This window comes from Diaphorina citri, unplaced genomic scaffold, assembly GCF_000475195.1.
Source record: "Diaphorina citri unplaced genomic scaffold, Diaci psyllid genome assembly version 1.1 scaffold334, whole genome shotgun sequence".
Classification (NCBI taxonomy): domain Eukaryota; kingdom Metazoa; phylum Arthropoda; class Insecta; order Hemiptera; family Psyllidae; genus Diaphorina; species Diaphorina citri.
This window is the reverse complement of record NW_007377769.1, coordinates 141,044-156,410: the sequence shown is the minus strand read 5'-3', so window position 1 is coordinate 156,410 and position 15,367 is coordinate 141,044. Positions and strand designations below refer to the sequence as shown.

Sequence of the window (15,367 nt, the reverse complement as noted above, 5' to 3'; positions counted from 1 at the left end):
ACGGTAGCAAAGGAAGAGGCCGGGACTCGAACGTAGAGGCGGGAATCTTCTCGCATCGCTCCATGACCGTCTTCAACTGTGAACAAACAAAATGGACGGTTTAGAGGTGGACAAATATAAAGAAATGTACAAAGAAAATATCTAAAGCATGGACAGAATTCGAGATATGAATATGAAGTAATTGCATAAACAATAGGAGACGAGACGGTAGCAGAGGGAAGCAGAAAACCCAAGACCAGTTCAGTCTGTAATAATTTGCAATATTATTGCAAACATGCCTCGAAAACCCCAGCTGCGGTTTCTTACTTTCGCATTACAAGAATGCCGAAACCTAATTGATTCTAAATTTGCGACTTGGGAAGTTTACGATCATCTTTCACAGTATGTTCATCTTCGTGATTCTAAAAAAATATGGAATATGGATCTAATGGATCTACAGATAGCAGTTCTCAACCAGATACCTACCAAAGTAGGTATGTGTTTAGATTTGTAGGTAAGGGTAAAGAGTAAGTGAGTGAGTTATGAAATATAACTACTCTTTTCGGTGGACTACTCAGTCAATGAGTCAATATCCCGAAACAAAAGAGTTACATACTCTTCAACTCTCACACACAAAAAGCCCACTCTGAGGATTAGGTGTGGGGGCAAATGTTCCAAAGGATAGGTAAAGCTTATACGAATTTATGAACTCAATAACTCATTGTAGGTCTAAGGAGTTATAATCTGACTCACAGACTGAGTAGTCCACTAAAAAGAGTAGTTCTTTTTTTAACTCACTCACTCATCACACATCTCTATTCACTATGAACAGTTTGAAAAGCACTGTATCAGACTTGCCTTACACCTGGCATGGTCAAAATTTCCTCGTTGGACCTTGTAATAGATTTGGTTCGGTATGGCCCCAATGGGAGCCTTATAGAGAGAGCAGGTTAATAATCCAGTAGCAGATAAGTATCTTCCAGAGAGCGGTCAAAGAGCAGGGGACACTCCCCCAAATGAGATTTCAATATAACGTGAATCCAATGGGTATATCCCGTCGATATGTAAAAAAAAAAAAATCCCATCAGATGGTCATATCTGGACTGGAACCAATTTAGATGAATTCATATTGAAGCAATTAATAGAGGGTACCATGTTAATAATTAATTATTCACGAAATGAGTAAGGGCCTTGTGAACAGAACAAACTTCAACAGACTGAACTTTGAATATTTCACCAATAAACAAGACTTTAGTTTTAGTAGAACTGTTGGCAAAAAGGGCCTCTTTAGTGAAATGTAGGCAGTCTGAACGGAGTAGGTAGGTACGTATTTGACTATTTGTCAAAATCAGATCATAGACTTGTAACTGAGGAAAACCAAAGTAGGTAAGAGGATATACATAGGTATATTACCTATTGGATACAATAAATTTACATTTGAGATGAGCAAACACAATCTTTTTCTCAAGGTCAACATTCCATTCAAAGAAAATGTTCATGACACAGAAAACCTCACAAAATCAAAATCACAATAGAATCAGGAAACACTACGATAGAAACTAGAACTAGATGACCAGAAGGGATTTTGACACATTGGGGACATTCTAAATCCTCCTGCAAACGTTTTCAAGAAACTCCTGTTTGTAGTAAATACTCATTTCTCCAGACGTTATCTTTCCACGCATCTTCAACTCTAAGGTCCCACTACGATAGAAAGAAGAAACACAAACACAAGAGTATGTAGGAAGGTCCATTCTTGAAGAACAAAACAAGGATAAAATTCCAGACAGTAACAAAATCCTCGCAAAGTGGCTTAAAAATGGCAAAAAAACCTACATTGCAGACAGTCCAGTCCGTATTGTTGCTGCACTCCAATGTGATTTATGGTCCCAAGTATGTTTTTAATCAAGGAGAACCATCTTTAACACCTTTTAACTTTTTTTTATATATAAATATAAGGGAGATTCAATAAATGTGAAAACAATAATATGGTTAGGTATATGGATCACTGATAAATTCTGGAATTCAGGCTCATTTCAGGCAGAAATTCTTTTGATTTGAGGCTTTAGAACCGGTTGACAAGGATCTAAATGATGAGGGATTTCAAAATCAGATCATAGACTTGTAACTGAGGAAAACCAAAGTAGGTAAGAGGATATACATAGGTATATTACCTATTGGATACAATAAATTTACATTTGAGATGAGCAAACACAATCTTTTTCTCAAGGTCAACATTCCATTCAAAGAAAATGTTCATGACACAGAAAACCTCACAAAATCAAAATCACAATAGAATCAGGAAACACTACGATAGAAAGAAGAAACACAAACACAAGAGTATGTAGGAAGGTCCATTCTTGAAGAACAAAACAAGGATAAAATTCCAGACAGTAACAAAATCCTCGCAAAGTGGCTTAAAAATGGCAAAAAAACCTACATTGCAGACAGTCCAGTCCGTATTGTTGCTGCACTCCAATGTGATTTATGGTCCCAAGTATGTTTTTAATCAAGGAGAACCATCTTTAACACCTTTTAACTTTTTTTTATATATAAATATAAGGGAGATTCAATAAATGTGAAAACAATAATATGGTTAGGTATATGGATCACTGATAAATTCTGGAATTCAGGCTCATTTCAGGCAGAAATTCTTTTGATTTGAGGCTTTAGAACCGGTTGACAGAAATCTAAATGATGAGGGACATACTACGGGATGGATATGCTACGACACAGACCACACGAGTCTAAAGTAGTAGACATTTTATACCCCACCCGGTAAGGTTCAAACAATGAATTATTCAGACAAGAATGCGGATAACAGACGGACAGACAGACCGTTTTGTGTGATGGTGCATTAAGCTAAGATGATACATTTTGTTTTGACCGAGTTGTTGTTGTTTTTTTTTTTTTTTTTTTTTTTTTTTTTTTTTTTTTTTTTTTTTTTTTTTTTTTAAGAAATTTAGCCAAGGATGTATCACTGGAGTTCATCTGCACGCCAATTAAAAAATCGAGGGCTTGAGATGAACGGATTTGATTTTTTTTTTCTTTCTTTTCATAATTAGGTAGGTAAGTTTTTTTTTGCTTTCTTCTCTCTCTTTATGATATCCCGAAACTGTCACTCATGAAGTCATGGTCCATCCTAATCTGCGTCTTACTCTTTGGTCGAACTTTAATTAATTTCATTCAAAAAGATGACTCCATAAGACTTCCATAAGGTCTTTTTCACTGAACTTTCTCGTGGTAAAACGCACCAGGTACACGCACTACGCACAGCAAATTCTCTGTCCGTTAACGGAAGAACAGTTCATAGGATAAATCATGGCCCATGTGGTGACGGTATTGAGCGAATAAATCAGAATAGATCAAATTACCCCTGTACAGGAATCATTAATCACTTGAATTCACCAGAAGAAAACATCGACCATCAACCTGTAGGTTAGGATTGATTTATTGAACGATTAAAATGATGGTTCACTTCCACTTGACAATGTGGTGGGCCAATAACCCAGGATCTAATGAGCTATGAAAGAATTGATGAGAGGAAAGATTGCTGTTTCCAAAAAGGCAGGAAAAACTTCTGGTACAAGTGATACAATAACGTGGATTTTTCTAGTTTTTTTCAGAAGAAAGGGCAGAAACTTGTTAAATAAAATGAGCCTATTACAGTTTCATAGTCAACGAAAAAAATATTGAAACGTTATCCGCAAAGAAATCAAAAACAAATAAAATGAAAGTCCAATGAAGTTAATACAAATTAGAAGAAAGATGGTTGACAAGCAAATCAGGGGATGAGCCTGGTTACGTGCCAAGGCATCGAACTACCAAAGAAGCAGCAAAAGACATGGACATTTTACCTACTATCTACTAAAACAAGGCTCAGCCTATAGAAGAATCTCTCAGAGAAACAGCTGGATGAAAATGGAATAGACGAGAAAAAATAAATTAAAGAGGAACCTCTTCTTCAAGTTGCATCTCCGTTGCAAATATGTACAAGGAACATGGCAATCCTGACTTTGGAAGCGGCTGCTTTGAGAAAAAAGAGGAAATAGAAAGATACAAAATTTCCTCTGACAATATTCATTTCTCCAAATAGTACTTGTACTCCGGATTATAGCACTTCGCTGCACTTGGAAAGGAGGTAAGGTATAGGTTGACAAGAAAGGTCAATGGTAACAACATCCACAACACTGAATAACAACATCCACAACACTGAATAATGTTATTGGTAATTCTGCGTGAAGACGAATTACCATCGCAACAAGAAGATGATTTGCTTGGCTGGTTTGTTTTGAATAGGGAGAGCAGGGCCGATGAACATTGGAGGCACAGGAGAAAAGCATCCGAATCGTTGATAGAAGGAACTTAAGCAACAAAGGTCCCAGTCGTCCCGAAATCGAACAGAAAAGGAGGACAAGATAGGAGAGGGCCAGCCGTACCTACTCCGAGCGAAAATTATTTGTTTAGGATTAAGTTCGCCGGGGGCGGAAATTGAACCCTGCCTTGTACGAGTAAGTTACAAGGCAGCCGTGCTTCCTTCCAAGCTAACCAGGATCATATCTCCATCACCGAATAGTAACGGGAGTATCCCTTGAAACCCCTCAAGAATAGATGCTTCCTAATACATTTATAAGCACTTAGCTCATAGGCATTTCAGCACAGGCACGTGTTATCGGCAATTCAGGCACTAAAAATTCATCTTTTGTTCCCCTAAGCAAGATCACGCCTGATGGAAAGAGATGCAAGGCGGAGAACATTTCCTTCATGTTTTGATCTTAATATCTTATCGCATCTTTGCCATCAGTTTCCACAAGGAAGATTTACATCAAATAATTCAAGCACAAAATTAGAGTTCCAAAGACAATCTTCAACATCAGAAATTTCAAATCAAAATCGACACAAAGAAGCACTTCGGTAGATTTTTTGAAAACACAAGTGCAATTTTTTTATATATTTTTTCGGAGGACCATAAAAACTGAAAAAAAAAAAAAAAAAAAAAAAAAAAAATTTAAAAATGCTATTTCGGGTAGACGCCAAAGCCCGGAGACGGGGAGGAGTAACCTTAGGTTTATATGAAAGCACAAATATCTACAACGTTACCGTAATACCCTGTCATGAGAACTTTTGAACTTATCTTCGAAAATATGAAATGCAAAAAAAAAAAAAAAAAAAAAGGGCAAGGGAAAAAAGGGAAAAAAAAAAAAAAAAAAAAAAAAAAAAAAAAAAAAAAACAGCAAACCATCTCAGATTTTGAAAACTTTGAATTCCACCAGCAATTAATAAATAATAACATTTCAAGATTCCCAAATAAAACATTGTTTCAAGTCCACATTGCTATTGCTTTCAGGTACTTAGAAAAGCTGTGATAAGGCCCGTTCCCACTTGTCGTGAGTTTCATCCGATTTTTTTCCAAATGTCCTGTATTAGGCAATGCAATTTAAATGAGAGTATTCCCACTAGAAAGACACGATTTTTTTCCGAACGACAAGTGGGAACAGGCCTATAAATAGGCCTTAACTCACCTGCTGGGTGAAAGCCGGGTTGGGCCTCTTCATATAGGGCCGGGTGGGCGGGGCCGGTGTCTCCTTGCTGTAGTGCGTCTGGTCCGTCCAAGATTTGGACCGGAAGGAGCCCCCTCCTACGGGCCCTGATCGGGACAGCGCCACTTCAGGCCAAGACGGGAACTTCTCGTGACCCGGGCCGTAGCGGATTGATTTGAGCGAACTGGCATCACGGACAGGGGTGGGGGGAGGGGACGAATTGTCAATCTGGGGACAAAAGGACGGACGAGAAACGGAACGTTAACTTTAGCTCTTCTACCAACCTCAGAGGTGCAGTGGTTAAAGCGTTGGGCTTTGGATCTGGAGGTTAGTGGTTCGAGTCCAAGACAAGCCATAAAATTTATCTAGGTATAATAATTGGGGACCGATATTTGTGACAAGCATTTAAGTATCACACAATTAAAAATTCCTTAATTTTAGCTTTTCTACAGCTCAACTCCATTCACAAAAGACCAATCTGAGGCTTAGGTGTAGGAGTAAACACTGGTAAACAGCCCTAAAGGATGGGTTAAGCTTCTACGAATCTAGCTCTTTAGAAAGTCTGAGCGTAAGTGCCAGGATAAATTAAGTCAATCCTACATTTTTTTATTCCTACAAATAAGTACCTACAAAACAGTAGATGACAGGGGGTTACCATGATTTTCAGGGTCTTCGATTAGCAATCCCTACAATGGCATTGCTGGCTTTCAAGTTTCAAGGCAATTAGTTCACCTAACAGCACAATAGCAAGGTAAAAGCATTTTAATGTTCGAGTATTTTTTTGTTTTTTTTTTTTTTTTTTTTTTTTTTTTTTTTTTTTTTTTTTTTTAAGAGGTTTGACAGAGGGAACTTTAACTGCTATGGTCTTATCGTCCCGAAATCGAGGAGAGAAGGAAGACAGGATAGGAGAAAGCCAGCCGTTTCCGAGAACGAACATTATCCCATCAGGATAAAATCCGCCCCGGGCGGGAATCGAACCCGCGGCCTAGCGCTTACAAGGCAGACGCACTACCAACTAAGCTAACTAGGCTGGCATAACTACTGATCTTTATTTGTATAATTAATATAATTTCGCCAATGGAGGAGTTGCAAGTGGGTAAAAATTATAAATAAATGGTCGATTCCTATGTAAAAAGTTGGGAAAAATCCAAATCTGAGGTCAAAACTCCGAAAAAACAACTGTAAAAGGTCGAAAATTCAATTTTTATAATGAAAAAGTTCAAAGATTTGTGACGTCAGACTTAACGCAGTTGCTATTTTTGTCCGCTAGGTAGCGCCACTATGCGAGCGCACTAGCGGAGGAGCAGAAAGAACTGCGCAGAAACGTATGCGCACAAACACATTAATGCGTTGCCTGCAAGGGAGCTTTGCTCGGGACATTTGATGTGACGTCATCGCCTACGGGAGCGTATGCCGTGACGTCAAAGTTTACGATTTGCCGGTATTTTTTAAATCGATTTATCTCGGGATCTAGAAGTCGTAGAAGAAAAAGGAAAATTCCGTTGGTCCTCATTTTTCCTGCTTTATGACTTTGAAACACCACCCAAGTAAGCCCAACTGATCTATTACTGGGTCCATGGTCTTTTTTATGTACCTTTTACGAACTCCATTTAAGCCTAATTTTGGACATTTCTTGGGGAGAGGGTTACAAATGTTGAAATTCATGTAGAATCAGTTGATTCGACAAAAAGTCTTTAATTTTTGCCTCAAAATATGCGGTTTACAGTGCTGTTTCTAGCTCCAACATGAAGTCAACATAACAACGTTTCTTTCTAGACTCGGCCGTTAATCGTCAGCTACGATCGCGATACCAGGAAAAAAGGGTGACTACACACGTCACGTGCGTCAATAGGAAACATGCAAAGGTCAAGACAGATCAATGCTATTGATCTAAATACATGGAACTAAAGTCACATCTCATAAAGAACTCTCTAGTATAGTCACACATTTCATAATTTCTGGATCAAGATCAATGAATTCATAGTATACATATACAATGTAATAATGCACACAATGTACACCTCATAAACTTTAAAGTATTAATAGCGGTATGGATTACAATGATAGCTTCTTACTGTAGTATAGAAGAAAAAGAAAAATTTCGTTGGTCCTCATTTTTTCTGCTCTATGACTTTGAAACATGACCCAAGTAAGCGCAACTGATCTATTAGGTAAGTTTTTTTTGCTTTTTTTGCTTTTTTCTCTCTCTTTCTCTTTATGATATCCCGAAACTGTCACTCATGAAGTCATGGTCCATCCTAATCTGCGTCTTACTCTTTGGTCGAACTTTAATTAATTTCATTCAAAAAGATGACTCCATAAGACTTCCATAAGGTCTTTTTCACTGAACTTTCTCGTGGTAAAACGCACCAGGTACACGCACTACGCACAGCAAATTCTCTGTCCGTTAACGGAAGAACAGTTCATAGGATAAATCATGGCCCATGTGGTGACGGTATTGAGCGAATAAATCAGAATAGATCAAATTACCCCTGTACAGGAATCATTAATCACTTGAATTCACCAGAAGAAAACATCGACCATCAACCTGTAGGTTAGGATTGATTTATTGACCTCAGGAGTTCCGCGGTCAATGAGTTGCCAGTCACTCGGTTCAAAATTTGCTTCTTTTCTTCAAAACTCACATACCTACAAGTCTTCTCTCCTTCAAGAAGGACCTAGCGCTTCTCACGACTTTACCTTTAGCCACAGGTCACTCAAATTTTGCAGATAGCTTCCGTAATTGATGATGATCAAAAGTGTCCGCGGGCCGGACCTCGAAAAATGTACGGTTCGGTCGCTATTTAGCGCCAAATCTTTGAAAAAGCTTAAAAAGAGTTCGCAATGATGAGCGCTTTAGATTTACCTTTCAATAAGTCAGGAGACGAGTTGTTTAAACTTAAACATTCTTGTAGTTTCACTGATCTCTCAGAAGCTAAGATTTCCCACTGACCTCTTCCTATCCATATAAATTTAAATATTAAAGAAGCCAGTAAGAACAAGGGATACAACCATCGCACCCCATCAATTTATAAAGAACAACTTTCTTATTGGTAGACAACAAAATGCTAAAAATGTGAAACACACTCATTTCTACAGAAGCAATAAAAGCCATTATAAACATGCCTAAATCAGTCAAAAACAAAAACTTTCAAAACGAATATCCCAACTTCAAATTGTTCATCTTCTGCTGGTATCAAATCTGTAAGCCCCATAAATGCCTAAATCAGTCAAAAACAAAAACTTTCAAAACGAATATCCCAACTTCAAATTGTTCATCTTCTGCTGGTAAGTGCCCGGTAATGATGCTAAATCATTTCAATTTGAACCATCGTGGTTGAACGATGCGTTTCTCTGTTTATATAATCTCAATCATATGCACATTGTGTTAGAGTTAGATGGTATTTTCTCTTCGACAAGATCCAAACGTATAATTTGAAACCTCCAAAAAAAAGTTGTTCGAAGCTTCCACGTTTGGGTCCGAGGTTACCTGATGATGACTGCCGGCTATTTTCTCACGTGTTGATTGTTAACACTTTCCCCCCCTAATTACTCCGTACTCACGTAGCATAGTCAAATTCGTGTGCACAACTGAGCAGATCATACAGCAGATGAGTGTTAATATGCTGTTAGGATAAAATCCGCCCCGGGCGGGAATCGAACTCGCGGCCTAGCGCTTACAAGGCAGATGCACTACCAACTAAGCTAACTAGGCTGACTCACGTAGCATAGTCAAATTCGTGTGCACAACTGAGCAGATCATACAGCAGATGAGTGTTTGCTCACGTAGCATAGTCAAATTCGTGTGCACAACTGAGCAGATCATACAGCAGATGAGTGTTTGGAGTTCGATTCCAGGCTCGGACACCAAAAAATGATCTACGCTTTCAGATTGTGTAGGAGTGACCTCAGCTCTGGAAAGCCACTAGGTTCTAACACGCAAAATGACTCTTCTGTTGATGATTATAATCCACGACAAGTCATTCTGAGCAGGAATACAATTCTAAAGAGGGAAGAACAGAGGTTTAGAGGAGATGTAACTGAGTGTTAAGAGTTCGATTCCAGGCTCGGACACCTTAAAAAATGATCTACGCTTTCAGATTGTGTAGGAGTGACCTCAGCTCTGGATAGCCACTAGGTTCTAACACGCAAAATGACTCTTCTGTTGATGATTATAATCTACGACAAGTCATTCTGAACAGGAATAGAATTCTAAAGAGGGAAGGAACAGAGGTTTAGAGGAGATGTAACACGAAGAAGAAGAAGAAGAAGAAGAAGAAGAAGAAGAAGAAGAAGAAGAAGAAGAAGAAGAAGAAACTAGAACTAGATGACCAGAAGGGATTTTGACACATTGGGGACATTCTAAATCCTGCTGCAAACGTTTTCAAGAAACTCCTGTTTAAATACTCATTTCTCCAGACTTTAACTTTCCACGCATCTTCAACTCTAAGGTGTATAAATCTAAATTAAATATAACCTTACAAGCGTTTAGCCGGATCGGTATTTGGCTCAGGTTACTTACCACTTAGCAGCTTACGCCTGTGGAGTGGCCGAATACCGTAAAGTATGTTGGCATTCCTCAGTTATGAATTTTGTTTCGTTTATGCTGTCAGAAGTAGGAATTACGAACATACCAATACCGCTTTTCCGCTAAACCTACTCAAATATACAACCAATTTCAATAATCTAATCTAAAGTGCATAGTAGGAAGGCTACTATGTAAGTACCGACCTAAACGGTTTTCAGGGAAAGTTCCGAATCCACAAAATTGGCACGGAGCGTGGCCTCGAACAGAAAAGGAGGACAAGATAGGAGAGGGCCAGCCGTACCTACTCCGAGCGAAAATTATTTGTTTAGGATTAAGTTCGCCGGGGGCGGAAATTGAACCCTGCCTTGTACGAGTAAGTTACAAGGCAGCCGTGCTTCCTTCCAAGCTAACCAGGATCATATCTCCATCACCGAATAGTAACGGGAGTATCCCTTGAAACCCCTCAAGAATAGATACTTCCTAATACATTTATAAGCACTTAGCTCATAGGCATTTCAGCACAGGCACGTGTTATCGGCAATTCAGGCACTAAAAATTCATCTTTTGTTCCCCTAAGCAAGATCACGCCTGATGGAAAGAGATGCAAGGCGTGAATTGATTTAATATACAAATAAATCCTTGTTTATTTAAAAGAGCAAAGTTGGTGGATCAACGGCGAAAATAATGAGGATTTTTATTGAACGGGATTTTAATTATTGCCGAACCCTGAGGGAAGAAGCATGGAAGAATTTGTTTGTTCAGATAGCCATGTGGAGAACTTAAATGAAGTTGGTTTCATATGAACAAGCATTAGATAGGGTAGGTTTAGAGTTTAGAGGTACGTACGTTCGTACGTACGTGTCCCAATGAACATGTTTAGCCCATAAGAGCCGAATCACCGATGCACTTCGAAGGGGAGCGACTGAGATGTTACCGAAAAAGAAAAAGATTTGGTGTGACTTGCATGTATTCCTCGGCTCTCGTGGGTTAAAACCTTTGCGATGTAGGTATTGATTTGAGCGAACTGGCATCACGGACAGGGGTGGGGGGAGGGGACGAATTGTCAATCTGGGGACAAAAGGACGGACGAGAAACGGAAAGTTAACTTAAGCTCTTCTACCAACCTCAGTGGTGTAGTGGTTAAAGCGTTGGGCTTTGGATCTGGAGGTTAGTGGTTCGAGTCCAAGACAAGCCATAAAATTTATCTAGGTGTAATAATTGGGGACCGATATTTGTGACAAGCATTTAAGTATGCTTAACACAATTAAAAATTCCTTAACTTTAGCTCTTCTACAGCTTAACTCCATACACAAAAGACCAATCTGAGGCTTAGGTGTGGGGGCTAAACAGCCCTAAAGGATGGGTTAAGCTTCTACGAATCTAGCTCTTTAGAAAGTCTGAGCGTAAGTGCCAGGATAAATTAAGTCAATCCTACATTAATTCCTACAAAATAAGTACCTACAAAACAGTAGATGTCAGGGGGGTTGCCATGATTTTCAGGGCCTTCGATTAGCAATCCCTACAATATCATTGCTGGCTTTCAAGTTTCAAGGCAATTAGTTCACCTAACAGCACAATAGCAAGGTAAAAGCATTTTAATGTTCGAGTAATTGAGGAAATTTGTGAAATCTAGAGTGGATGAAGTAAAACAAACTACGGTTAGCCTTTTAAGGAAATTAAAATTAAGTAGCTAATCGGCGTGGGTGTTTTCAGTTATATTGAACGCTTAAAACAAACATTAGAGCGATATAACAGCACAATAGCAAGGTAAAAGCATTTTAATGTTCGAGTAATTGAGGAAATTTGTGAAATCTAGAGTGGATGAAGTAAAACAAACTAATGTTAGCCTTTTAAGGAAATTAAAATTAAGTAGCTAATCGGCGTGGGTGTTTTCAGTTATATTGGACGCTTAAAACAAACATTAGAGCGATATGTTGCCAGGAAATATGACAAATTCAATGAGCTACTTTTAGAACAAGGAAGAAATTATCGCTTTAGATCTGATAGTGGTAAATGGATTCTAGTCATTAAGAAAAATGATTTTGGTCTTATTATGTTGTATGATTATAAGATCAATATCAGTTGGAACAGACAAGTTATTTGTTTTGAATTGAAGTTCAATTCCTACATATTTAATCCAAGCAGAATATCCGGAGAAATCAGGCCATTCGGATCGATTCAATGAGCTACTTTTAGAACAAGGAAGAAATTATCGCTTTAGATCTGATAGTGGTAAATGGATTCTAGTCATTAAGAAAAATGATATTGGTCTTATTATGTTGTATGATTATGAGATCAGTATCAGTTGGATTTAACAGACAAGTTATTTGTTTTGAATTGAAGTTCAATTCCTACATATTTAATCCAAGCAGAATATCCGGAGAAATTAGGACATTGGTTATCGGAACGAGATGTGCATTTCACGACATCCCAATCAAAACTGTAAGCCCCATAAATGCCTAAATCAGTCAAAAACAAAAACTTTCAAAACGAATATCCCAACTTCAAATTGTTCATCTTCTGCTGGTATCAAATCTGCTGGATGTCTTTTTCACTGAACTTTCTCGTGGTAAAACGCACCAGGTACACGCACTACGCACAGCAAATTCTCTGTCCGTTAACGGAAGAACAGTTCATAGGATAAATCATGGCCCATGTGGTGACGGTATTGAGCGAATAAATCAGAATAGATCAAATTACCCCTGTACAGGAATCATTAATCACTTGAATTCACCAGAAGAAAACATCGACCATCAACCTGTAGGTTAGGATTGATTTATTGAACGATTAAAATGATGGTTCACTTCCACTTGACAATGTGGTGGGCCAATAACCCAGGATCTAATGAGCTATGAAACAATTGATGAGAGGAAAGATTGCTGTTTCCAAAAAGGCAGTAAATTAAAGAGGAACCTCTTCTTCATGTTGCATCTCCGTTGCAAAGATGTGCAAGGATCATGGCAATCCTGACTTTGGGAGCGGCTGCTTTGAGAAGAAAGAGGAAATAGAAAGATACAAAATTTCCTTATTTCCTTCATTTCTCCATTCTCCAAATAGTACTTGTACTCCGGATTATAGCACTTCGCTGCGCTTGGAAAGGAGGTAAGGTATAGGTTGACAAGAAAGGTCAATGGTAACAACATCCACAACACTGAATAATGTTATTGGTAATTCTGCGTGAAGACGAATTACCATCGCAACAAGAAGATGATTTGCTTGGCTGGTTTGTTTTGAATAGGGAGAGCAGGGCCGATGAACATTGGAGGCATAGGAGAAAAGCATCTGAATCGTTGATAGAAGGAGCTTAAGCAACGAAGGTCCCAGTCGTCCCAAAATCGAACAGAAAAGGAGGACAAGATAGGAGAGGGCCAGCCGTACCTACTCCGAGCGAAAATTATTTGTTTAGGATTAAGTTCGCCGGGGGAGCGGGAATTGAATCCTGCCTTGTAAGTTACAAGACAGCCGTCCTTCCAAGCTAACCAGGATGATATCTCCATTACCGAATAGTAACGGGAGTATCCCTTGAAACCCCTCAAGAATAGATGCTTCCTAATACATTTATAAGCACTTAGCTCATAGGCATTTCAGCACAGGCACATGTTATCAGCAAATCAGGCACTAAAAATTCATCTTTTGTTCCCCTAAGTAAGATCACGCCTGATGGAAAGAGATGCAAGGCATTGACCTCAGGAGTTCCGCGGTCAATGAGTTGCCAGTCACTCGGTTCAAAATTTGCTTCTTTTCTTCAAAACTCACATACCTACAAGTGTTCTCTCTTTCAAGAAGGACCTAGCGCTTCTCACGACTTTACCTTTAGCCACAGGTCACTCAAATTTTGCAGGCAGCTTCCATAGTTAATGATGATCAAAAGTGTCCGCGGGCCGGAACTCGAGAAATGTACGGTTCGGCCGCTATTTAACGCCAAATCTTTGAGAAAGCTTAATAAGAGTTCGCAATGCTCAGCCCTTTAGAAGCTAACCTGTCCATATAAAGCTGTGTTGTGGCAAACCACCATTAGTTAAGGGAGATATTATGGAAATTTAAAAGTTAAAGAAGCCAGTAAGAACAAGGGATACAACGATCGCACCCCATCAATTTACAAAGAACAACTTTCTTATTGGTAGGTATACAACAAAATGCTAAAAATGTGAAACACACTCATTTCTACAGAAGCAATAAAAGCCATTATAAACGCAGACAAAACCAATTCACCAAGACGTTAAGATTTTCATAAAGATAACACTCGGATTAGTTCCTGATCTGAAACTCCCAAAGAAGCATAACTAACGGGAGTAACGAGTCAAACTTTGATCCAATACTCATAACACAATACAATGATTTGCTCAAACAAATGTCATGTGTCACAAGTTAAGTATGTTCACATTCATGTTGAACATACTGAAAGACTATCTTTAGTGATCAGTGATCCGTAACAACAAGGGACTGTTTTTGTACCAATAAAAATAAATGTTAACGTTTATAATGTTGTGTTTTCCACTTTTATAGCTCAAATTGAACGACTCCAGTAGGTGACAGAGTGGCGAGAGGGCCTAATCTCCGGTGAACTTTTACGCCCCCTACGGGAGACCTATACGGCACATTCTGGTGAACTTCTTTATCAGTAAAAACAGAGCTTTTATACAACTTTCATTCTACACTGTGTGTCTGTGTACCCATCAGATTAAAATCGGGAACCATATTGTACCTTTTATTTCTAGGACTAAATGAACAACTCCTTCAAATTGTGTTAAATTTCTTCAGAGTCAACACCTTGTATAATAGGGCATAATGTTATCATTGCAAATGTGTCGCCACAAAACAAGGAAATGTGAAATTTACTCACCATTTCATCAAGTTTGCACAATAGGTGACGAGATTACAAAACGAAATGACTTTTTGATCTCACTTGTATTGTTTATGAATATTGTGTAAGCTTTTACCTTTTGGTTCATCATTTTCAAACCTTTTAAGATTGTCACTTTCAATGTCACAGCGATTTACCTTTCAACATTTTGAGCTTTGTGCACAAAACAAGGAAATGTGAAATTTACTCACCATTTCATCAAGTTTGCACAATAGGTGACGAGATTACAAAACGAAATGACTTTTTGAACTTACTTGTATTGTCTATGAATATTGTGTAAGCTTTTACCTTTTGGTTCATCATTTTCAAACCTTTTAATATTGTCACTTTCAATGTCACAGCGATTTACCTTTCAACATTTTGAGCTTTGTTTACTTGAATCGATTAAAAACATTTTAAATTCCTTCAATCCTTCTATTTAATTGTACAAAGTACAAGATTGTAGTCGATTTGTTT

General features: G+C 38.4%; 1 protein-coding gene across 1 annotated transcript in view; it reads right to left on the bottom strand.

Moving 5' to 3' along the window:
- Positions 1 to 15,367, bottom strand: part of LOC103507673 (protein Shroom-like) — a 73,160-nt gene that overhangs the window by 39,975 nt on the left and 17,818 nt on the right. Inside the window, exon 2 of the mRNA XM_026822483.1 lies at positions 5,502 to 5,747. Within this exon, the coding sequence (XP_026678284.1) occupies positions 5,502 to 5,747 (246 nt within the window). The remainder of the gene's footprint in view (positions 1 to 5,501; positions 5,748 to 15,367) is intronic.